The sequence below is a fragment of the Charadrius vociferus genome, unplaced genomic scaffold (assembly GCF_000708025.1).
Source record: "Charadrius vociferus isolate BGI_N301 unplaced genomic scaffold, ASM70802v2 scaffold201, whole genome shotgun sequence".
NCBI lineage: Eukaryota > Metazoa > Chordata > Aves > Charadriiformes > Charadriidae > Charadrius > Charadrius vociferus.
The window spans coordinates 1,108,576-1,132,960 of record NW_009646936.1 but is presented as its reverse complement, the minus strand read 5'-3'; the positions used below and the strand labels follow the sequence as shown (position 1 = coordinate 1,132,960).

The window sequence follows — 24,385 nt, the reverse complement described above, 5'->3', positions numbered from 1 at the left end:
CAAAAAAACCCATGGATCGTGTTTATAGCCTGAGTTTGCCCAATTTACCTTTTGGGAAGTTAATTTTTATTTTATTAGATTAAAGGGCTTTCTGTTATCAGAAATCTCTTCCTCGTGTAGGTACTTGCATCAAATCATCAAGTCGGTGCTTAACATTCTCCTAATGAAATATTTTGAGTTTCAGTCAGTTACTACGACAAACAGTTCTTGGACCTCAGACTGTTCCTGAAACTCTTTTCAGAACTCTTTCCAAATTTTTAACATCATTTTTTTAATTACTGGCACCAGAACTGGATACAGTAATCTAATAATAGTCCCCAGTGCCTTGGACAGGTGTAATTAATACCTTTTCTTACTTTAACAAATACATCCTGCTTTTGCTTTGTGGGATTATGTTTAAGTTGGCTGTGGCATCAAGAGGGCTTAAGTTCATTTGCTTATCTAAAGTACTCCCGAATCCTTTTCTGCATTGCTGGATACTGTCGTCTTTGGGTTGTAGGTAATGGTAAGATTTCCTTTTTATCCCCTGGCGATTTGATTCTTTTTGTTCAAGCTGCCTCGAATCTGAAGTATTTGAGTGAGCATACTCAGAGCTACTTTCTCATTTAGAAGAGTTTATAGTTCTTCGGGGGCTGATTTCAAGCTTTCCTGACTGTGTCTAGTCTGCCAACAGAGAGAGTGGCCTCCTGCCTACTGAGACATTTATCCTGTACTCGTCTCTGCAGCAGCTGCTTTTATGTATTGCTGAGCTCAAAACTCTTGGCTTGCACTGTCAGAGACTCAGAAGAAAAGCGAATACTTTAACAAAATGACTCCTCTCTGCCTTTTTTTTGATGGCTGATTTTCCTAATGTGAGAGCAAATACAAAAGAAAAACTATATGTTCGGCTGTCCTACAAAGAGCAGATACAAAAACTACCAAAGACCGAACATCGCCGCTCAAGTGTGAAGCAAAGAGATGATATGGCTTGTTTAACATAAAACCTCGACACGTCTCTAATTGTATACCCACTGAGCAGTCTTTTCACAGTGCATATATGTGGACATGCACGCACATGTTTAACTCGACCTCTGTCCCCCCTATCCCATTTGCAGCAAGCATACGAGGCAGATATAAAAGGTATCAGATGGCCATTTTCTAGGCCTTAGGACAAGCCTCATTCTTGAGGAAGAGTCTGCCTTTACACATTGCTGTGGGTTTGGAGGATTGCTGGCTTCCTTGAGGTGAATGGAGAAGCTGTAAGCAGAATGGTTAGCAAGTGGTTACCTTCTTGTGATACTCTCAGAAATGTTCTGCGTTTTTTCTTTGAAAGCAGTTCTCAAAAGGTGAATAGGATGCTGTCATTTATTAGGGAACTGGGAAGCCAAGGAGGATAGCCGAAGGGAGTCCCACCAAAAATGCCACCTTGGGAGCCTATTCAGACAGTTTCTCTGAGTTGGGTGGTATGGGCTACAAGGTAATTTGGCAAATGCCTAACATCATGCATGTTACTCTTCTTACAGTTTCATTGTGTTCAGTCCCATGGTGGCAGTTAAGTTTGTGTTTCTGCAGTGGTGTCTTGACTCATCCGTGTCCGACAGTCCTAATGGAAGAGCTCTGGTTTCTCTCTGTCCTCTGTGGGACATGTGTGGTCCTTTCTGCAGGTGTACAGTTAAGTGATTTCTGCTATGTGTTTGCCTGGATGATCCTTTTCTTTCATGCTTCATTTCTTAAGATATTGGAAGTTGCTATATATAAAAAAAGTGATTCCTTTGCTGTACGGCACAATTTGCTAAACTGTAACAGCTAAAAGAAAGAATAAATGCTACCCAGTGAATGAAGTTGGCATTTTCTAATCCTTGGATTCAGTCGTGAGAAGCAACTTGTTATGTGCCTGGCTGGTTGGTTGCCCAAATTGAGATACCCTTGAAGGGATTGCTTTCAGGACTGTGCTGACAATTGTGCAGTCTTCAAAGCCAGGTCTGTTTAATATGATTTGAATTGGCCACCCAAAATCACCAGCCAGTTTTGAAAACTAAGCTTGGATTTTTGTGGTGGGAACAGTGGTAAAATACAAAGCAAGCTGCAAGTGATGCCAGACAGCTATCACTGAAAGGAAGCAAGAAAAGAATATGAATTCATTCCATGAGCCTTCTTGAGCACTTCAAAAAAGAGCTGGGGATGGGCTTGCGCCAATGACGGCTGTAAAATATCTACATGGTCTGGCTCTTCATCTCATTCTCCTGCCTGAGCTTAAACGAGACAATAAAGGTTTGTGGGTTTAGGTGCAGAAGATCAAGTCTCAGGCCTTGCTGTTGACTGTCCCCTCAGCTGCACCTTGTAGCCTGCGGCTCTGAACTTCATCTGAATGGTTGGGGTGCACCAGGCCTCCCATGGCCCAGGACGCTGCTGAGAGTCAGCACTGCTGACCGGCTTGGCATCATCTTCAGCAGGTCTGCCAGAAGTAGACTCTGGCAAAAAAAGAGGAGGGGGGGGAAAAAAGAAAAAGAAGAAGTGGGAAGAAAAAAAAAAAAAAAGGCAAGGGGTTGTCCCTCCAATAGTTGAAGTTGCTTCTCTTATGCGGTGTTGGTCTCCTGGCCAAATCCCACAGTGCTTGCTGGGTTCTTATTCAAACCAGTTTCCTCTCAGTTCAGCTGGAGCTCCCTTTGGCAGCGGTCTGCAGGAACAGCCTTCCCCTTATTTAAAGTTATGAGAGAATTTGCAGAAGGAAACAATTCAAGTGGTTGGGTAAGTGGGGAAAACTCTTAAAAAGTCCTCAAAATGCCATACCCTGATTTTGCAAGGTTACGTGCAATCATATGTTCTCTGTAAAGTTAAACATGTTATAACAATATTTGCCAGCCGGGGCCATTGCTATGAAGCTGTTCTTCTAGATGTTGTTGCAGGCGTCTGACGTGAGTATTGTTCAAGACCTCTTGACTTTAACTCGGCAAACAGGCTATTGAGAAAACCCATTTTCTGGCAAACAGGAGGGCTTGCTGCCATTGAGGTACATCCTTCTGCCAAGAGACAGCCTGCGCAAAGACATCTGAGCTGGCAAGGAAGACAGCCGAGGCTGAACTCGGACCTGGGTTCCCCGAGAGTTAATGTACCATGTGGCTGAAATCACTGCTGTCATCTGATTGTTCCTTGGTTTTTATCCAGGTGGAATCATGATGTGTCTTAACTGGTCAAAGCTTGAGATTCACCAGGGAAAGCTAGGTAGAGGGACAGATGTGTAAAACCGTGGCTTGAATAAAGCTTTTTGCAGCTTGGGGAGGGGGGAAAAAAACAACCAAAAAACAGAAACCCGATTGTCTTCCAACAGTGTTGTATGTAGTTGAAAATAGGTTCTACAGCAGGGTTGGATCTGCCCTCCCCCCCACTGTTATTATGTTTTTGTGTTCAGCTTCATCCTGGTATCCAATATTTCGTTTCCCATCAGCAGTACGCTGCAGGCATACAATGCCTTGGATTTCTTATCGAAGCACAACAGAGGTTGAAAAATACAAGTATTCAAAGCAGGTTTCCAGCACCAAGGAGTATGTATGGAGGGCTGGTCTGAAGGAGAGGAAAAAAAAAAAAAGTCTTAGTAAGACTGAGCTGCACTCTGACAAAACGACACTGCTGCAGAGCAGTCAGGCAGTGATCTGAGTAGACCTTTCCATGTCCGCTGGGTAAGCAAAACTCTCACTAACAAAAGTATTTCTTCTTGACCTGTGATTTTTCCAAATGTCACTGTTAGGGTTATAAATAGCCCGCAGAAGGGGAGGGGGAGGAGATGACTATGACTTCTATCCACTGAGCACCTGGAAGTTCTTCCTGCCTGGTGCAGCAGACCCATCACTGGCTCCACGGGCTCGGCATGCTGTTGGGGTGCAGGTCTGGCGAGCTGCCCACTGTGAAATCTGCCTCTGGCACGGACTTATGGATGCTATGCTGGGGCATAGGATGTGTGTGAGCCACCCCCTGTGCTTTTTTGTGGTTTTATATGTCGAGGCATGACTGTTTACAAAGAGCATACAAAATGTGTTTTCTCTGGATGCAGCAGTGATGTAGCAACCTAAGCCCTGGCTCCCAGATTTCTCCAGCCAGCGTTTGGTCCTTTAAACTATCTCTTCTGGCTTTTTCTCAGGGCCTTGCTGTGACTGTTTTTGTGCAGTTTGGTGCCAGTCAGCTCCACCACCCCCACCCCCCCCGCCTCTCTCTTGCAGATTCGCAAACCCTCCTAAAACACTAGCTGGCAAAAATCCTCCGGCCGTGTGTGTCAAACGCGTGCCTTTGTTTGGGTGATGACACGTGCCTGTATTTGCTGATGGTGTTTCAGCTGCTTGGTTCTGTAAGCAATGTCACCGTCTCCTTCAAGGATCTGTGGAGAAGAGTGGTGCTTGCACTTCCCCCTCACCTCCACTCCGCTCCGCTTTAGCCCAACCTGCACTATTTTAGTGCGACGATAGAGAGAAGCAGCCATTGCTCATATGATGTGTCACACCATAAACTTCAGGAAAGTAATTCATTCCAACAGTGTAATTCTAGGACTCGTGAACCAAAAATACGGGCTATTACTCATCTTTGTATCTCATAACACAGAATAACCTAAACCATTTATTTATTTACACAGCAAAGGTTTAGCCAAAAGCAGTGTTGAATGTCAAGAGCTACTGTTCCTACATATTCAGAGTAATTAGTTGCTTTGTCATTTATTTTTTATTTCTGTGCCAATATTGGTCAAGAGTTCAAGTCAGGAGATAAGCATGATGCAGAGGCAAAGAGCCTCTACTTGAAACTTAGGAGAGCAAAACTGAATAACTGGCATGTCTTGAGTAGGTTATGAAAGCTCGAACGTGTTTATTTTATGGTTATCTAACATCTACAGTGTTTTCTCTACTGAATGCTTTTTCCTTCTGCATGGATGAAATTTTCAGGTGTATGCACACTCATATACACCGTACAGGAGGCTGTGTATATTAAATGCGTCAGAGCACATTCGGTCTTCACTTACCTTGGTCTACCTCTGGATGCACTCAAAATTGGGGATATTGAGCTAAGTCAACCCCGGAGTAACTGAGTGGAGAGTTTGATCCCTAGATTTCCTCCGTATGCTTCAGAGAAAATTGTAAATCAGAAGACAATCCAAGAGACCCAAATAAGCAAATAAACCCCACAGGGGCTCTGCCTGAGAGTGCTGATGCCTTTGCACAACCCTTGTACCATGGGGTGCATTTCATTTAGAAAGGCAAAGTGATCTTACAAGAAAGCAAAAGCAAAAAGACCTGCAGTGCAAGGGAAAGCGCATTGACTAGGAGGACAGTGAAAGAAGTAAGAAGGAAGAACACCCAGCAGGAACAGAGAGGAACAAAAGCTAGAAGTTATTATGAAGAACATCCATATGAAAGTTGGTAGGCCGCTTGTGTGTTTGGGTCAACTACAATTCTTTTTCTTCAGATATATAGAGGTTTCCTTAAAGACCCTGGCCTTTGAATAGTCCCTGAGACGGAGAGGGGAGGCACCTGTCCGAGATATTTCTGGGATGCAGCACGGATCTAGGCGAGGAGGCAAGGTCCCACACGTGTGTCCCAGGATCAAGCAATACCGCACTGAAGCTAGTTTCCTGCCCGTCTCCCATGCAGATACAAGACCCCTGTAGTCTTACTTAGTGTTTTACTCTTCTCTTTCTCCTATGCAAAGCTGTTGCTGAAACAAAACTGTTGTTTCCACCTTTGTCAGCTTAGTCAGCTCTGCTGGTGGATCTCTCGGACCTGACGCAAAGGGCATCGAACAGGGAAAGGTAGCTCGAAGTCAGGGGTGGGTCTGAAAGCAGGCTTTGCTTGTCCGCTGGGTTACATGGGGTGCCTGACCAAGTATCTGTCAAAATTGAGGAGAAAATCTGTCCTTAAGGCACAGAAAGCTAATTTTTTGTGATAGTGGAAAAATCATCAAGTAGTCACGTAGTTGGCTCTGTCTCCTGGGTTCAGGTGGTTGCCCCTGCTCCCCACAGCCGCACTCAGCCCGGGCAGCAGACATGCCTGCATTTAGTAATTGCCTTTTTTTTTTTTTTTTTTAGGTCAATGAATTGGGGTGACTTACTGATATGTACAACAGATTACTCTGTTCCATACTGTTAATACTGCATGTTTTGGATCCTGCAACTGTGGAAAATATCAGCTTTTTTTTAAAAAAAAAAACAAAAAAACTTTTGCAGAGATTGTGTGTTGCCAGCAAACAAACTAGCATCTCAAGTTTCTGTAACCCCTGAATTTGTCCTCACCAGAATAACTTCTGTGGTTTGCTGTCTAAATAATCCATGCAAGCCTCTGTGTTCTTGGTCCTATCTCATTAGATGGAAGAACGTTCTAATTTAAGGCTGTTTCCTTGGTGAATCACCTGAGGCTTTCAAAAATGGTGAAGTTAAGCTCTGATTTGCCTGTTGTTTTCTCTTACGACTAAATGATGTTTCTTTAATGTGACTAGTCAGGAATGTAGCTTCCAGACGTTTATGGTCCTGATTCTGCCCTGGGCTTCACCCAAGCAGCTGTCTCGTGTGGTGTTCAGCCTTATCTCTTTATCAAGAGTATTTCATCAGAATGATCATTTAGCAGGAGAAATGTATCCAGATAATAATGTGCTCAGTGATCCTGACTTCTGGCCCTTAAGACAATGAAGCCCCAACTCCTATAGTTTTATCTTTCAATTCCTCAGCTGGTAAAACTTGACTTTGATTCAAGGTGTTTGTGTCAAACGGTCTAGATCTATTTTTGTTGTCATATTTCCAGACCATATTTTTTGTGGCTTTTGTTCTCTAAAGGAAAACCAAAATGTTCTCTAATTTAACCTTTCCTTTGCTTGCAGAAAAAATAAAGGTAAGGCTAGGCACGCTGGGAGCTGTCATGTGCTTGATGTGTGCTTGGCACTTTCTCAAGCTAGGAAGGCAGCCAGGTATGCTTTGAGTAACTTTGTCTCCCTGTTGCCGAAGCCCGCTAGCCCCCAGTAATGACGTCGTTGTCTGTAGTTGAAAGTGAGTTTGCTGCGAGTAGTTAGTTCGTTGGCCATAAGAAGGGATGTTGCATGAGCTGGAGATGGAGAGAAGCCTCTTAAGCTTGTGCTGTTGTCTGGGTGTTAAAGCTGCAGTAAATAAAACTCTGACGTTTTCCCCACTTTTGTTATTCCTTCTTGTTGTAGGACTAAAGTAATGTGGGAGATTATAGAATCATAGCATTGTTTTGGTTGGAAGAGACCTTTAAGATCATCAAGTCCAACTGTTAACCTACCACTGCCAAGTCCACCATTAAACCATGTCTCTCAGCACCATGTCTACATGTGTCTACCTTCAGGGATGGTGACTCAACCACTTCCCTGGGCAGCCTGTTCCAATGCTTGACAACCCTTTCAGTGAAGAATTTTTTCCTAATATCCAATCTAAACCTTCCCTGGCACAACTTGAGGCCATTTCCTCTTGTCCTACCACTTGATAGTTGGGAGAAGAGACTGACCCCCACCCTGCTACAACCTTCTTTCAGGTAGTTGCAGAAAGCGATAAGGTCTCCCCTCAGTCTCCTTTTCTCCAGGATGAACACCCCCAGTTCCCTCAGCCACTCCTCATAAGCTTCCAGACCCTTCGCCAGCTTTGTTGCCCTTCTTTGAACATGCTCCAGCACCTCAGTGTCCTCCAGTACCTCAAGATCCTCCAAGGCCAAATCAAGGCAGACAGCAAAGATGTGGGTGCAGCATCTTTGTGCCTCCATTTGGGGGGACAGAGGGATCGTGGCATTTTCTGTGCATTTTGTTGGACCTGTACCCATGCAAAAAAGACTCTTTCACATCATGTGAAATTCAGTGTCAGGCAGGAATACCAAGCACCGTGGTTCCCGGCCCTCAGCCCCTTCCCCGCCCCCCGCCACTTCATCCTGACAAACAAGCAGCTGTCACTTGGGCGACGATGGACAAGCTATGGGGTCCGGGTGCATGCGGTGAAGGAGTGCCTTTGTGGCAGAGCTCTGAGGAGAGGAGGAGCCGGGAGGGAGGATTTCGCGGTGGCTTTTGTTGCTCAGCTGGCACAAGCTGTTAAATCTTTGTCTGGCGCAAATGACCTGGAAGTCTGCAGCACCCAGTCTAAATAAGAAACCTCAATAAATCAATAAGTGTCTATAAATCTGAGGCAGAAAAAAGGCAGATACTCTTATTGCGACTATTTAGTGAAGCCATTAAAACAATAAAAGGAACCAGATTCTTTAAGCATGGAAAAGGGCAATACCCTAGCCGGTCCCATCCTTTTGTTCTCAGGTGATGTTCTGCACCAGCAATGAGAAGGAAAGCCCTTGGATAGGTACTAGCACGTGTTTTGTCATAGATTGTGGTACAGAGTCTCCTTAGTTTTATTATGTATTTTCATGATGGGCTCCAGTTGACTTGGACATCTGTGAGCAGGTGTGCCACTGAGAATGTGCATTAAAAAAAAAAAAAAAAAAAAGAGAGAAGTTTTTCCTTCTTGGGTTTTGCAGAGTTGCTCAGTTCTAGAATTCACAAGGGGATCGTCTTTCCTGTACGTTTTAAAAGCGGAAAAAGAAATGTGGCAGGAGAGTGGTGCCAAAATTATTTTGTTTTTCATACCATGTTTTTATTCTTCTTAATCATGCCAAACTGACACTTGGCTACAGTTTAAGAAACTTGTCATGGAAGCATATAATCTCAAATTGTATATCACAAGCCAGAAAAAGCCAAAAATGGCACTTAAAACTTGTAAACACCAGCCTGAAGACTTTCTGGGAAAATAAGTAAAATAAATGCCTAGTGTGCAAAGCGTTTAGGTATGGTTAATGAGATTGTCTTCTCTCCTTTGTTAGCTATTTCCTTGCAATAACTTTTGTCTGTCATCATACAAGGAAATAAAGAAAGAAATTTTCAGTGCGTTTGGAAAAACAGATATTTCCCTGATCTGAGCAGTTGCGCCTGAAACAGCGGTCTATCAGTTGCGACTGACATACATCCTTTTTTTTTTCTTTTTTAGTTTTTCTTTTGAGGTTTCTTATACAAGGCTAGAGCAATAAATCATTGGTGTGACTGCTAACAACCCTCTCTCCTCTGTTTTTTTCATTAGGTGGCAGTGAAAGTAATTGACAAGAAAAGAGCCAAAAAGGACACCTATGTCACCAAGAATCTGCGACGGGAAGGGCAGATCCAGCAAATGATCCGCCACCCGAACATTGCTCAGTTGCTGGATATACTGGAAACTGAAAACAGCTACTACCTTGTCATGGAGCTGTGCCCTGGTGGCAACTTGATGCACAAGATCTATGAGAAAAAAAGACTCGAGGAGCATGAAGCGCGCAAATATATCCGGCAGCTTATCCTGGCAGTTGAACATCTTCACCGGGCAGGAGTAGTTCACAGGTAATCTAAGAAACCCTCTCTGGTTAAAATTTATCTCAGAGCCTCTAAGTGGTATTTCAGCATTTACTTGTATAGTAACGAGTGTCCCTTATAAAAACATATTCTTGACAGCCATTTTGGCTAATCTTCGTGATACTGTTTAGATGCTGGTCTTGTAGACATTAGAAAGTATCTGCAGAAGGCACTTAAGTAAGCGTGTAACTTCAGGTGAGCACATGGGAGCTGTGCTGACCCCATGTCCCTAAAGATAAGCCTGTGCTTTGCAACCGTAGGGCTCTTCGCCTGCAAGTAGCACTAATTTGCCTCTTGAAAGCGCTGGAACAACGTTAACTAATTAATTGTTTCACTATTTCTTTGAGGAGGTGGTTGTGTCTGTTGTTTTACTGGTGCAAATACAGCAGTGTGGGGAGATGAAATGATTTGCCCAAAGCCTCACAGTGACACAGGTGGAACAAAACCTGGGTGGGACCACAGAAGTCCATTGCTTCTGCTCTTTCTGCTGACTACATTGCCCCAACAGGACCTCACAAGTTTGAATTCTGTGAAGTGCAATGCAGAGTATGCAACTGTTTAGTTCATCTCAGTGTCTTCTCAGGAGAGATCCAGAGCTGTTGTGGTACACCACTATTTTTCTTTAGGACCTTCGTTCAGTCAGTGTATAAGCAGAATGTGGATCTCCTTGCAGGAGAAGAATGTTGTGGAGTTAAAAGTTTACCTGGGCTCAAGGGGAAACAAGACAGGTTCATCAGAGAGAAGCCTGCAGAGGGCTGCTGAATAAGGAATAGCTACCTCTGCCTTGAAGTCCCTGAGCAGCAAGTGGTAGAAGCTAAGAGGGTACAGGTGGAGGTACCACATGTGATTGCCTCTCCCTGTTCCTTTCTCTGCTTATTTATTCTTGGCTGCTGTGGAGACAGGAGGACGGTGGGCTGGGTGGACCTTTGGTCTGAGCTGTTATGTCTCCTTGTCTTTTCTTAGGTGCGTTTATAGGGTATTGTTTAAGAAGGAGGCTCCGCTTTCTAAATTTGGGCCAACTAGTGTTAAGTCTGGACTCCCATATACTTCCTGTATGATGCTGAGCAAGTTGCGTAGGCCCCGTCCTCTTAGGTTATGGGGGCACATAGTAGGCGCTAGACACCTGAATACTTTTGAGGGTCGGGTTCCTAATTTCTTTGGCTGCACTGACTCTGTGTGACTCTCTGATGGAAAGCTGTTATACACACCCGTCCACAGGGCTGCTGTGCAGGCAGCTGGCAAACTGCCTGAAGGCAGCCCACAGTCAGCTCCTCCAGCTGTGCCCAGCTGTGCGCTGAGCTGCCTACCGCTGTGCAACGCTGTTGGGTGCATCTGGCTTGGTGGAACTCCATGCTTTCTGAAAACGGCTTTTTTTTTTAATCTTGAATCTCTCTGCATGTTCCCTGTGATCCATTAGGGATAGGTGCTACGTGCACATACAGCCTTGGGTGTACTGAGGTCTTATCTCAAGCTAAATTTCTGGTACCACCGTAATATAAATATTTGAGCAGCCGCCAACAGGTCTATTTTGCAGGCTCTCTATCAGCAGCTAAACTGCCGTCCTCTTTAAATTATTAACCCCACAGTTTGGGGCATGGAAAAAGAAGTCGTCTACTTACAGCTTTAAGGGATCAATTGATATCCAGTACATACAGAGAGAGAGAGAGGAAGGAAAAAGGTCAAAGTTTCTCAGTTGGGTAGAGGAAAACCTGGCAGGAACAAGATGAATTTATTTAGCTTTTTACAGCAGTATTGAGTTCAGCAGCTGTTCCTCTTCCTGAAAAATTTACCCTTTGCATAGCGGCTGAAGCACTTATGGGGTGTTGGTAGGTTTGGCTTTGATTCCCTTCTTTTTCAGAGAGGATTCAAACCTGCATTTTGTACCAAAATAGCTGATTCACGAGGTACAAGATAGAATTGACAGGCTGCTGTGGTGGGAAGAAGGCAAGGCTTTGGGGTCCAGAGAGAATGTGAGCACAAGTTCCTGTACGGATGCTGCATGCTTCCCCCTTTTTCCCTCTGCTGTCTCTCTTCAGCTCACAGAGACTGAAGTGTGAGGGACCTTCGTGAGCGGAGGGAGGAAGCAGCCCTGGAAATAGTGATTACGCTCTGCTGCATCTGGCAGCTGAGCTCTCTCCGTCCAGCCCCGTGATGTTGGATTAATCCTTACCCCAAAGGCAGCATACTCCATCCACTCCATTTCTCAAATCACAGCGAGGCACAGAGCTTGTCCTCGAGAGTCTTCCATCCAGATAATGAGCAGGTCTGATTCTGCTTAAACTGATAACATTTGACAGCATCACAGGCAGTATATCTGCAAGTATTTTCTCTAGCTTAACCATTCAATGTCTTGACTTACTCTGCAAACAAAGTACGTAGAGCAGCATAGAGATGCAGGAAAAACACTGATGGCGTGATCCAGATTTATTCCTCTGGCTCTCTGTGAGCAAGAGATGGAGAAAGAATAATAGTTACCCCAGGAGTTGTCCTTCAGCGTCTCGGGCTTTTGACTCTGGCAACTCTAAAAACAGACCATTCAATTGGCAGCTGAAGAGGGGGGAAAAAATAGTGCAGAAGTCTGATTCATTCTCACCCTGGATAAAATGGCAATGTTCTGTTGTTGTTATTGTTGTTATTTTTAAAACAGGTAAAAATAACAGCACTTTCATCTAGGTGGTGATCTGTGGGCGTTTGCATTCACTGCGTGTGAAACAAAACACGGCATCCTAGGCCAGAAAGCGGTCTGCTGTTTGTCTCTCTCCAAATGCTTTCATCATTCGCATGGAGTGGGGCAGGACATTGAAAAGCGTTCAGTGACTGTTTTGTTGCAAAAGTCGCCAGCGTTTTTGTCTGCATTATTCAGGGAATAATATAGATGACTTGCCCTGTTGTGTAACTCAGGATGAAAAAATGCCAGATGAAACAAGTTGCATGAAATTTGATTACATTATTTGATGAATGTTACTCGGTAAGCTTTATGACTTACAATCAAGACTTGGCATGACAGAAAAGCACTTTGGAAAAGAGCTGGGACCCACAACTCAATGGAAATGCCTCTTCTAAGAGGCACCGATGTGCGAGCAGCCTAAAATTAAAAAACTTCAAGAAACCTCATTTTATTTAGAGAAGTTAAAAAAAGAATACTCATGTCTGACTGTATAGATGTATTTCAAATTACAAATATATCATCTGCTACGATGGATGAAGACTGCAAGTTCCTGAGCGCGGGAGCTACATCTTTGGTGGGGAGTGTCTGGGGTTCAGAACTCCTTGGCCGCTCGCTGAAAAAAGAAATGCCGCTATTCTATATATAATTGCATGTAATCATTTGTGTTTCATTCCTTCTATCAGAAGAGCTGGTTGGTTACTAAAAATACACTTGCAACAAGCTCAGCTGTGAATCAGGTAGGAATATTTATCTTCCCTCTGACAGAGGAAAACAAACCCAAATGGCAGTATCTGGTGAAGCTTTCTCTTTTCAGAGGGTGTTTACATAGGCCTTCATGCTGTCAAAAAGCACGATGAACAATAAGCCCCTTGGGAGCATAAGGACAACAGAGAAAATGAAGTGAAAGCCTTGGTGCTTGCCACTGCATCCCACAGGAAATTCTCAACAACCCTTTTAAAGCAATTTTAACAAAATTCAATCCCATTCAGTGCAATTACTGTCAGGATGTCAAAGAAAAGAATTTAATAATGTATTGGTAGCAAAGATAGCTTTCTGAATTCCCCTTTTTTCTGTCTTCATGGCAGCCTAGTTGTAACTTCCACTGCCATTTTGTAATTAAAAGCAGGTCAGGAGGTTGAAAGACCCAAAAAAAACCCCTGAGGTTTTGAGCGGAGTTTATATATTTTTCCATGATCTCTTTTTCCCTAGCAGAGTAATGTGGTGCCATGCAATCCAGTTTCTCAGGGTGCTACGGGATTCCTGCCTTGGTAACCGCTCTTTTGACATGTTGGCTTTGATAACTTCCGTCCTATTAATTTTAAGTGCCAGTACTCTGGCTGCTGATGCAATATTTATGACAGATCCTGCACTACAGAACAAAGTCTCCTTTTGAAGTGCAAAGCTGGTTTGTCTTTCTATTTTATGTCAGATTTCAAAATTACCTTTGGGCGTTCTCTCTTGGAGTACTCTGCTGTAAACAAACTAAACATTGTTTTAGTGAAGACAATAGACTGAATTCCTCTTTTACAGAGGCAACCGCATTGAATTCAGTGACATTGTGACTGAGAAGAATCAGGCTCAATAAATAATATTTTGATAACAAAGCCTTTGAAATGTATATTGACGTGGTGATGAACCCAAATCTCCGTGACCTTTCCAGCTCACCTCTGGCTCTTGCATGGGGCTAGAAAGTGGGCTTGTGGGTTGGTAGTTCAGGAATGATTTTCCATTGTGCTGTTTGATTAAAAATAAGATGCATGAGACAGCAGCTAACCACTGCTGCTCTGCAGCTGCTTGCTGGTAAAACCTTCCCTCCTCCCCCAGACAAGAAATAAAGTGTGTAATGCAAAAACTTCAATTTTGCTGTCTGATGCCTGCAATGACACTGAATAAGCTTCTTTCAGAAGCTCGCTGAGCTGACAGCTGAAGCCTGGGGTGGCTCGCTCAGTGGAGCAGGCTTGTGTTTCTTGGTGGAGTCACTGGCTGGAGTTGGGATTTCCAAAGTGGTCTGTGAAGCTCTAAACAAAGCCAGAGACACATCAGCCCCATCAGCAGCAGAACAAACCATCCCATGAAGAAGGCATATTTTCAAATACGGGGAAGGCCGACTGTATGCTGCTAGCTTCACAAGCTGACAAGGCATAAATATATGCTGATTCTCCACATTGTGGTAACGCAGTGTGATCTTTCTTGAGTGTCTTCATTATTTGACTGACTTGTACCATAGTTAGACTCTCTCAGCATCATGGAACTAACCCCTCAGGAAAAGGTGAAAATTTTTTGTTCCTTTAGGATTTAATCACTGGGGGTATTTTGAAGTTTTTCAGCAATGAATGCTGAAAATTTGCTTGAGGGGAAAAAAAAATTTGAGGACCTGTGACAGTAAGGAACAAGATCAGATTTACTTCAAGGAGGGAAACTGAAGGTCTCCAGCAACCGCGTTTCTTCTACCCACCTCAAACCCGTGCAGTGCAGCATGTGTGCTGTTGGCGTGAGGGAGTGCTTGCCCAGCCCTTCCAGTTGCAAAGCAGCCCTGTCCTGCTCTAGGAACCCACCAAGAAGTGCAAAACTATGAGGACCTTTGAGTCCACAGGGATCAGCATGGGTACCTGGTGTTCAGTGCTCTGGGTCTTCCCATTGACTTCAGCAAGGACTTCAGTTGCTGCGTGTGTCGTAGCTGTTAACTCGCCTTCTCTCTTGCAGTATGCAGCTATTAAAAACATGCAAAAAACTCCACTGACCAAAATAAATAAGGTGGTATGTCTGCTTTTATTTGTTAAACCAATTTATAACATAGTGCAAGAAATTCAGGGTTCCCTAACACTTTTGGATGCAATGGTGCTACTTTTTCCATTTCAATGCATTAATGTAAACATTCAAACAAAGCAGCAACTCAGATAAACCTCCTTTTGTAAAAAATAATTAAAGTTTGAATCGGACAGAACTGACATAAAGCATTTAAGAAGTTCAGGGAAATCGGTCCTGTCTGCAGGATGAGCCTAAGGCAGATGTGTAATTGGGTTGTCCCACTGCACTTTTTGTCAAAAAGAAATAGTGGGTAATCTGGTGCGTTCTTAAAGTCACTTAAACTATTCACTGAATAACCTTTCTGTGCTGATGGCCACGGATCTTGTCCAGAGAGGCAGGCTCTGTTTGCCCTTCTGCTGTCCTGACTGCAGGTACCTGCCATCCCCCTGCCCCGCTGCCAGACTGCTGTAGGGGGTCTGGCTGCCCGGGGGTCCACATTTGCGTTACAGCCGTTTTCCAGCTATGACTTAGTCTGGGGGTTTTTGGCTTGGTTGCATACGGCTTTTGCTTCACTTTTCTAAGGCTGGTTTGCGTGGAATCTTCTCATTAGGTTGTATGAGGGAGTAAAAACCTGTTGTCCTAGTTCCTGGTGTCACACCGAAAAGAAAAAAGTGCTTTCGTATTGACACAGGTTGACAAAAATGTGGTGCATATGGACTATTAGATCAGTTACCACTTACCGGCAAATCTGCTGAGAATAGACATATGGGTAAACAACTTTAATTAACCAGGTCTGATTGCACTCTATGCTGAGGCTATATTTAATTTTTTTTTTCCTCCTCTGATAACTTTAAAATGCCCTGTGATGTTTACTTTTAGTTGTCTTCTTTTTTTTTTTTTTTAACCTTGAATCCTTTAAATATCTTTTCTTGTGTTTATTTTTAGCCCTCCTGTCACTTATTCTAATTGCCTGGGTGTCTTTTCTCCTCAGCTTATAACTTTCATCTGTCCATTCCCTTGCCTTTATTTTTAAAGTCTTGCCTCTTCTTAGCTAATGTTTAATGTACTCAGAGCTTCAAAATGGTCTTGCTCCTTGCTTTGAGACATCGTACTGAGCATTGCAGTGTATGTCCCGATGCTCCATGTGCGTCTGTTGATTTCAGTTTAGTTTTGCTTTTTGTGGTCATCTTTGTGTTTGTTTTCTCTTTCCCATACTGGGTTTTTTTGGCACTCTGTCCTATTAAATTCCCAGCCCCAATACCTTTCTCGAGCCTAATGGCACTGTCTGTGAAAACCTCCACCTGCAAGCAATCAAGACGTGAGAACTGAAGAAATAAGCCCTTTCTTGGCAGTAGGGGGAAGCAGAAGTGGGTTGATCTGGATCCATCTGGCAGGGCACATCCTCCTTGTATCAAGCCATCTCTCAGCGGCAGAAGTTGCCCTTCAAGGGAAGCTCCTTTTGGAGGATGCAGGGCGGTGGGTCTGCACCACTGTCGTGAGACGTGGAGTCTCCCATGGATGAGGGGAGGGATGCCGTGGATGCCAGCTGGGATCATGGGGTGCACAGCCCGGAGCCGGTGTTTGCCCTCGGAGCGGGAGCGGGGCTGGAGAGCGGGCTCTTTGTAGGTTGGGTCTTGGTCAAAACATGGCCAAATCTGGCTACGTTTCTGCCGTGGTATTTGAAATTAGCTGCCGCTTTTAGCGTGGCTAGTTTCCTCAAGTTAAGACACTGGGTTATTGCCAGAGGAGGGGACACATTCCCCCCTCCTGTCTCTCAGGATGGTGCTTTGTTGTCTGAGTTACGTTGCTTCTCCAAGAAGAGGATTGGTGCAGAAGGCAGTCCTCTCCTCACAAAGTGTTTGGCTGGACCCTCTAGGAAAACCTGGGTATTGCCCCTGAATACCTGAAACTTGCAAAATACTCTCCTTCGGTAGATTTATATACTATTTATCCGATTTCTTTTCACACGCAAAGCAAGGAAAATCTGTAAGAAATGCTCACTGAGGTGTAGAAACACCTGTTTGGAGAAGGTCTTTGTGGGGTGGTATCGATGAAGCGAGTGGCATCCTACCTGCCAAGTACTCTTCTTCCTCAGGTTTATTTGAAACACAGCATGGGCATAAAATGGAATGGAGAGGAACGTTTTAAAAAAGGCTTGGGCTTGGTCACAGCTATTTTTCTTTCTTTCTTTCCCAGATCCTTTCTTGTGGAAGTACTTTGTTTGGTTTGGTTGGTTTACTTGTCTTATTTTATTAAGCCTTATACCTTCATCTGTAATAGAGGCATCCTTCATTACTCCCTTTGCCTTACAAAGGCAAAATACCATGGATGTCACTGACTTCCCATAATTATAGCTGATGGCTTTATTATCCAGAATTTTCCGCAGTGTGCTGCGAGAAGCATCACTGCCCGTCTGAGCTATTGGTATCCTGGCATACTGATTGTTAGAAATATTTTATGTCTGGACAGTGGAAAAATTCTTGTGATAAAGACACAGCCAACTGCTAGAAGTCATGGACAAGTTGTGTAGCAATCGAAATGATTTTTTTTTTTTATATTATACTTAGTGCTTAGTCTGTACAGTTCGGGGGTTTGGGGTGTTTTTGTGTGTGTGTGATCTCTGGAATATTTTTCTTAGGTAGAAAATGGCTTGGGAAAGCGCAACCACGTTCTTAAGTGATGAAAGAGCATATGTAAAGTGAACAATATGCTGATGTATATATCAGAAGAAGGGTTGGCCGTCTTGTAGAAGGAGACTGCTTTCACTTTATCCTGTCTGTCTTGCAAGTGGTCCAGGCCCTGATCTGTGCAGTGGCTCTGTGGCGTTGGGCAGGGTGGCACGGTGGAGAAAGCACTAATGAAGCACTGAAAAAACCTGTGTGGCTTCTTCTCGGAATGGTTACTGGCCTTCTGGATGGCATGGGGCAAGTCATTTCAATCCCTCAGGCTCAGTTTTCACCTCTAACGTATGAAAGTACGAGTGCTGACCACCTCTGTAAGGAGTTTGGATGCTGCATCCCCAGGGAAGGTTGATTTTGATCTCCCTTGCAGACAATAGCAGAGGACAGACGTTTGACTCCTCACATCCCTGCAGAAGGAGGTTCGTTCTTCAGCTGTGGCCAGTGAAGAGCCTTTGGTTATGAAGAGTAATGAGAAAGTGACCACCAGTTCCAAAAACATATATTTGAAATGTTTTCCAGTGTATAAGATTTCTGCAGACTTTTAAGTATGTGAGAAATTTGAAGAACCTGGTTAATTACAGGATGTACTGACAAATGTTTGTAAAGTCATTTTGTGCCTGAAGAATAGGTGTGAAACTGTGCGCAAAAGCACTGGTAATTTTGGAGAGGAGACAATGCATGGGGCTTTCTGCTTTGAATGTGGAACTATGTGTGCTGCTTTCATTATAGGCGTTATTATATATGAATCTTGTAAATACACTGATGAGAGTGATGGGAAGCTGCTTCTTTGTTTTGGAGGCTCACTCAAAATATTTTATTTCTTTCAGAGACTTGAAGATAGAAAATCTGTTGCTAGATGAAGACAACAATATCAAGCTTATTGGTATGAAACCAGTTTGGCAATTCCAGTAATTAAAATTGGTAGTTTTATAAAGAGAGTTTTTGAGACTTCATAATCCTTCATGTGACAACTGCTAATGTTGCTGCAGAGAGGAGCTGAGAGAGTATAGATAGCAATCAAGCTGTTCCTGACAGCATCTTGTGAAAAAAATGTTCCAAATAATTCAGCTTTAACTTGGTATGGGAATAATCCTTCATCTTTTAACCAACAGCTTTCATATTCAAATCAGGAACTTTGTAAAGAATTAAAGAATTGACACCACAGCAATAATTTATTTTATTATCTTGATAATTTCGTATTTACTAAGGGTTGGATTCTGCCCCCATATGCATATGCTTCCGCTGAAGTCAGTGGGAGTTGCATACATTTTTAGCAGCTGGCAAAATTTGGTCCTATATTTATATTCGTTAAATTTGCTTCTAGCACCCAATATGAAATTGGTTTAGAGGGTGCTGTTAAAAAATAAAAAAGACAAACGATAGCATCTTGATTGTATTTGGGTATCAGTTGTACGCAGGACTTGATTCATTGAAGTTGTGCAGACATTTTAGATTAATCATCAGTGGGTATAGTCTCTCACTACCTTTGCATAACTCCCATTAACGTTGATGTGGGCATTGAAAAGCAAATATGACTTCATAAAAAAACCCCAAAACATTGGCTTATATTTATCTCCATGCCTACACTTTTGCCAACAGCAGTATCTGTGGTTGCAGACTTAAAAACTTGATTGACTTTCTTCAAAAGGTTTCATGATCTGAAAAGTGATGAAAAACACTTAACATTCAGGTCAAATGGACACTTAACTGTAATGTATAAAGCACATGCATCTCCAAACAAACAGGAGGAGGATGGTTAATAAAGTCTGAAATAGTGAAAATTTACTTAGGGAATTCAGTCTTTGGAACTATTACCATGACTTCTAGTCATTACTCTATAGCGATTCAAGCGACTCTGGGAAAATAATAGAAAAAGAGAACTCTGTATTACCTCAGCTACGGGTCAAGAGGATACCGATATGTTACCATGAATCATTCATCAGTAATGATGGATACCACCCATTATCTTGATTTAGCAGATAAGTGAGACCAGATGGTTTGCAACAGTGCTATATGAACATCTGATAGATTTAAAGAGTTTCTATAACTTTCCTGTTATTGGGTGTTTGGTTACACAACAGTATGTGAACTTGACATCCAAACCCAGACCTAATCAGATGATACATGTACAATTAAAGCTCACATGCCAAAAAATTACTTCATAACTGTTCCTGCACTTTCATTTGCTTCGGTTGCATAGAAAGGTCTCCTCACAGTGGGTGGTGTGGGAAGACTAGAGAAAAGAGACAGTTCAATCTTTTGTAGCCTCGCTAGCATTGAAAGTAAATTGTCCTCAGGTCTGCAGCCTGATGTTTTAAGCAGAGCAGATTGTACACAGTGTGTATTTTAAAACAAAGCAATTAAATCCCACCACCCAACTGGGTATGTTATAGAAAAATAAAGGTTGCTTTATTAGTAATAATTTTGCTGTAAGTAAAAACACATTTAGTATCACAGTCAGCTCATGCCATATCTCGCTAGAGATGCTGATGACCTCTGGTTGTTCACCCTGAAGAAGCAGTGCCTCCATTCTTCATGCTCTGTCTGCTGAGATTGCAGGGAAAGCTGGAGCGGGGGCTGCTGAAATGGGCCTCAGGTCCCTGGGCAACCTCTCCTCACCAGTACCTCTTTTCCAGGTGGTAGCAGAAGTACTGCTTGAGCTGCTGTGAAGCTTTTTATTGCCATCAGGGTTTCCCAGGACAGCAGAAATTTTCCAGCACCTGTCTGTGGCTGATCATAGACCAGATCATTTAGAGACCAGATAATTTACTCCTCTTCCTCCTCCCTGCCGGTTCCCTCACTCAGCTCGTTCAGCGCTTAGAACGATATTTTATGTAGTCTGTCTTTCTAGAAACATGATGAATCAGTTGCATCGTCACGTAGTCCTGCTGAGGAAGGTTCTTCAGGAGCGAAGAGCGTGTTTTGAGGAATTACGTGCTGCTTTTTGTGCTTGGGAGAAGAGACTTGAAGCTACAAAACCAGTGCACATAAACTGCTTTGGGGTGGGAGCTTCATCTCCCTGTCTTGTGCAGCAGCAAATACACTAGTACCTAATAAAAATGTTGCTCTTATGGTAACTGTGAAATGAAGAAAACCCACCATAAAGGAAAAAGAACAGGTGAAATGAAGATTAAAAATGTACTGGGAAGTGACATTGAAAATCCCTGCTTGTTCATGCATTTCAATGAGAACTGAATCCCTTGAGTCCCTTTCTTCACCCAGCTGCTTAATGGCACCTTGATTTTGTTACTCTTTTTAGCTATGTGACAAGGTGGTTTATAAGATGTTCTTAGATAATATTATTAGAAAAAATCACTTTGCTGTGTTAAGTCTCAAATCTAAGAACATTAGGATTAGCAAACGCTGGAAATAATTCACTTCTCTTCATCTACCAGCCCATGGTAGTAGGTGTCTGATAAAGATGCTTTGAAAAGCCACGCATAGGCCATGCAAAGTCCTTGGCATCCTGCTCAAGCACCTATGGCACCAAGAGGACCCTGCTAACACGTAGCTCTGCTGAGCTCTGTGGAGCTCTGCTGGTCAAACTTGTCCACGAGGTTGGTGCCAAGGTTTCTGTTATTTAATAACAACTCTTTCCATGTTCCAACTGTCACAGCTTCAGAGATAGCCATATATCCATAGCTTAATGTTGATTTTCTGGAGGCGTTAAAGAGTAGTAGTGCAATGCGATACTTCGATAGTACGAACAGTGGGGGTGGTGGAGTTTCCATGTCATAATATTTACTTTGGAAAATCAAGTGTGGCCTTTGATCTGAGTTCTGTAATTAGCTCGGCTTATTGAAAGGAAGCCCAAGACAGAGGCAGGAATGGCAGTGAAATTGTTGGTGCTGGTGGTAATGCCATTCTTATTGAGATCAGCAGTGCATCCTTAATAAAAGTCACACTGAAATCCCAATGTGTTGCCACAATGTTAATAACAATATTTCCATTTCTTATGCGATAAAATCCCTGTCCCCAATATGCATGTGTTTGCACACATTCTGCATTTCAACAGGCGCTAGAAAAAAGAGTATACCAGCCTAGATTAAATGAATGAGCTGAAAAAAGTGAATCAGATGTTTATAGTTTAAGCAAATAAGATAATTAAAACCTCCACTAGAGTATACCCACATTGCTAATGATAAAAGGATGCTGATTTACACCATCGCAGAATATAGCCCTTACATACTTTGATTGTAAAGCATTATATTACAGTCAAGTAATTTTAAAGTGGTATGACACAGCAGGGTAGAGGCCATGAATAACACTGTGGGGAGATATTAGTTCTAGGAGTTTTAAAAAGTATTTTCCAGTTGGCATAACTCATCTCGGGCCATAGCTAATAAATACGTTAATTAAGTAAATGGATCCTTAGAAGTATTTGTATAAGCCCCAGGGATAATACATATCTAGCAGAGATGATTAAGCAGTGTCCAGAGACAATTGTTTTCTGTCCGAGGCAAGGAAATTGTCTTGATCCTCCCTTCAGTTTTGACAATGTTCTCCAGCAAAACCCCTTTGAGCCTCTTTGGATGTCAAATATGGTGATTCTTGTCTCCCTTGTGCTTGTCTCGCTCTCAGAGATGCAGCCAGTCGAGTGGAAAGCACTGTGCAGTCATTTGGGTACTCCAGCTCACATAGTCATCTTTATAATTGCAATTTTTTTTTGTAAGCATTATTATTTTTTTCATCTGGTCTTGTAAGGGAACAAGGCTTATGCGAGCGCCCTGTCAGGGCGCTTCTAATACCTTGAGGAATTGCTGTTTGATATCAGCCAAATTTAACATGGGGTAAAAGCTAAAGGACAGGCCATTACTTCAAGCCTTATGCAAATACGTAGGCAGATAAGGGAGAGAGACCCAAATTAATGATTCTGTGGAGAGAGAGTATTGCATGGGCTCGGAAGTTGCCTGCTATATTTGGCCTACAAGATGTGTTGCTTTTAGCCCATCCAGGCAGGTGGGTAGCACACCCTGCAATGTGCTGTTTCACGAGACACGTGGACACAAGACACAAATCTATAGGAAGAGGATTCAGCAGTCTGCTTCTCCTGACTGCCTCGTTCATGGATAAGACAGTTTCATTTTAGACACGCATGCATTCTGGGAATTTTTAAGAAGACTGGATCAAAAAAAGAGAACAAAACAGATGTCAGTGTTCTTGCTCGCAGTATTTTTGTTGTTGCAGCTGTCATCAATAACGAGTTATTAATAAATGTGAACATCTTTGATTGTGACCTCCCTAGATCCGCTGCTCCTGGATGCGTTGCCCTGCAGCAAAGGCCGTTCTCCCGGCCTGTCAGCTTTGCCCATGTTATCCTCCTCCTTGCAAGATCGTCTTGCTTCTTCCCTTTTATCACATCAGGTTGTTTGACTTCATTTTCAAGATCCTCTGCAACCCCTCCTCACATTCTCGGGTCGTCTCTCAGGCTGTGGTTTCATAATTGCTCTTACCCAAGCCAAGCGTGGGCAACCACTAGACAGGGTGGGCTTGCACGTTGCCCCCAGCCACTTCTGCCACTAGTGTGACCCTGTCTGCCTTTCTTTCCTTGCTTAGTGGTTTAATTTTTAAGATCCTTTCTTAAACCCAGCTCACCCTGCAGCTATACCAGCACTGGAGCAGACAGGGGAGATGTTGGGAACACCCTTCTTGGTGCCAGCCCAGGCTTGGGTTGGCTGAGAGGAGTTGGGAAACTGCAGCCTCCTCCGGTGCGGAGAGGCTGCCTCTTGTCTCCGATCAGCTCGTGGTGCCAGCCTTTGCCAGTCCCTTGTTATTATTGCCAGCAAAAGAGTGTCAGATACACCCAGGGGCCAGAAATACAGTAATTCAAAGCAGAAGTGGGGGAAAGGGGGAGCCAAATCAACACATTCCCCTTCTTGCTCCAAGATCTCCCTGTGTTATTTCAGAGCTGAAATGCTGACTCTGCAACCCTGTGCGTTTGTACATCACCACAGTAGTCCCAGAAAGCAACTCCCCTGCCTGCCTCGCCTTACATCCAATGGCTCATTTACACGATTTCGAGGAAAATGTTGATGAAATCCCACTTAAACTTGGCCTCTACGTAACGTACTGCAGCACTATGCAATCCACGACAGCCAGAGGTGGCTTTCCGCCCCGTGCGCATCACATAGTGCCTGGGAGAAGCTCAGCTCTGGTTGTTGCCATCCAATTCCCAGTGAAATGTAGTTGCTTTGTGTATGAAATTGATAATTGTGCACGTTCTAAGACTTTTTTTTATTATTATTATTGGTTGTGGAAATCTCTGGTTATTGAGCACCTCAGAGAAATTGTATAAAATTTTGCATGTGGATGATTTTTTTTTCTTAGGCAATTCATTGCTTAGCTTTTGGGAAAAAATGTGCTTTTTTTTTCTTGTGTTCTAGCATGGTTTTACTGTATCTGTCTCTTTCATAACTCTGTCTCTGTGCCTTTCACAGACTTTGGATTGAGCAACTGTGCAGGCATCTTGGGTTATTCTGATCCATTCAGCACCCAGTGTGGGAGCCCAGCATATGCAGCCCCTGAACTTCTGGCAAGGAAAAAATACGGGCCCAAAATAGACGTTTGGTCCATGTGAGTTACTTCTCTAGTTGATAATTGTTATTACTGTCATCATTACCCATTGCTCAAATGAGAAACATTCATGTATTCGGCTACTCTGAGCAAGAAAATCTGTTTAATTAGTATGATTCTGCGAACTAAATTGCACAGATATCTTATTTTGAAATAGCTCTTTACATATATAGATCGCTAGAACATATAGCATGGAGAGATTGTAGTAAAACACAACTGTTGGTCAGTGATGTTCAGACATAGTAGAAGACATGGCTCTGGCACAAAAGGACCAACAGCTTTTTTAGTTTTCCCCAAAGGATCCTCAAGCATTCACGTGGGCTATGTGCACTATCCA

The 24,385-nt window shown here is 43.2% G+C and overlaps 1 protein-coding gene across 1 annotated transcript in view; it reads left to right on the top strand.

The window, feature by feature from the left end:
* Positions 1-24,385, top strand: part of HUNK (hormonally up-regulated Neu-associated kinase) — a 53,667-nt gene that overhangs the window by 7,584 nt on the left and 21,698 nt on the right. The window contains exons 2-4 of the mRNA XM_009894925.1: positions 9,074-9,366; positions 18,303-18,358; positions 23,913-24,048. Coding sequence (XP_009893227.1) covers positions 9,074-9,366; positions 18,303-18,358; positions 23,913-24,048 — 485 coding nt within the window. The remainder of the gene's footprint in view (positions 1-9,073; positions 9,367-18,302; positions 18,359-23,912; positions 24,049-24,385) is intronic.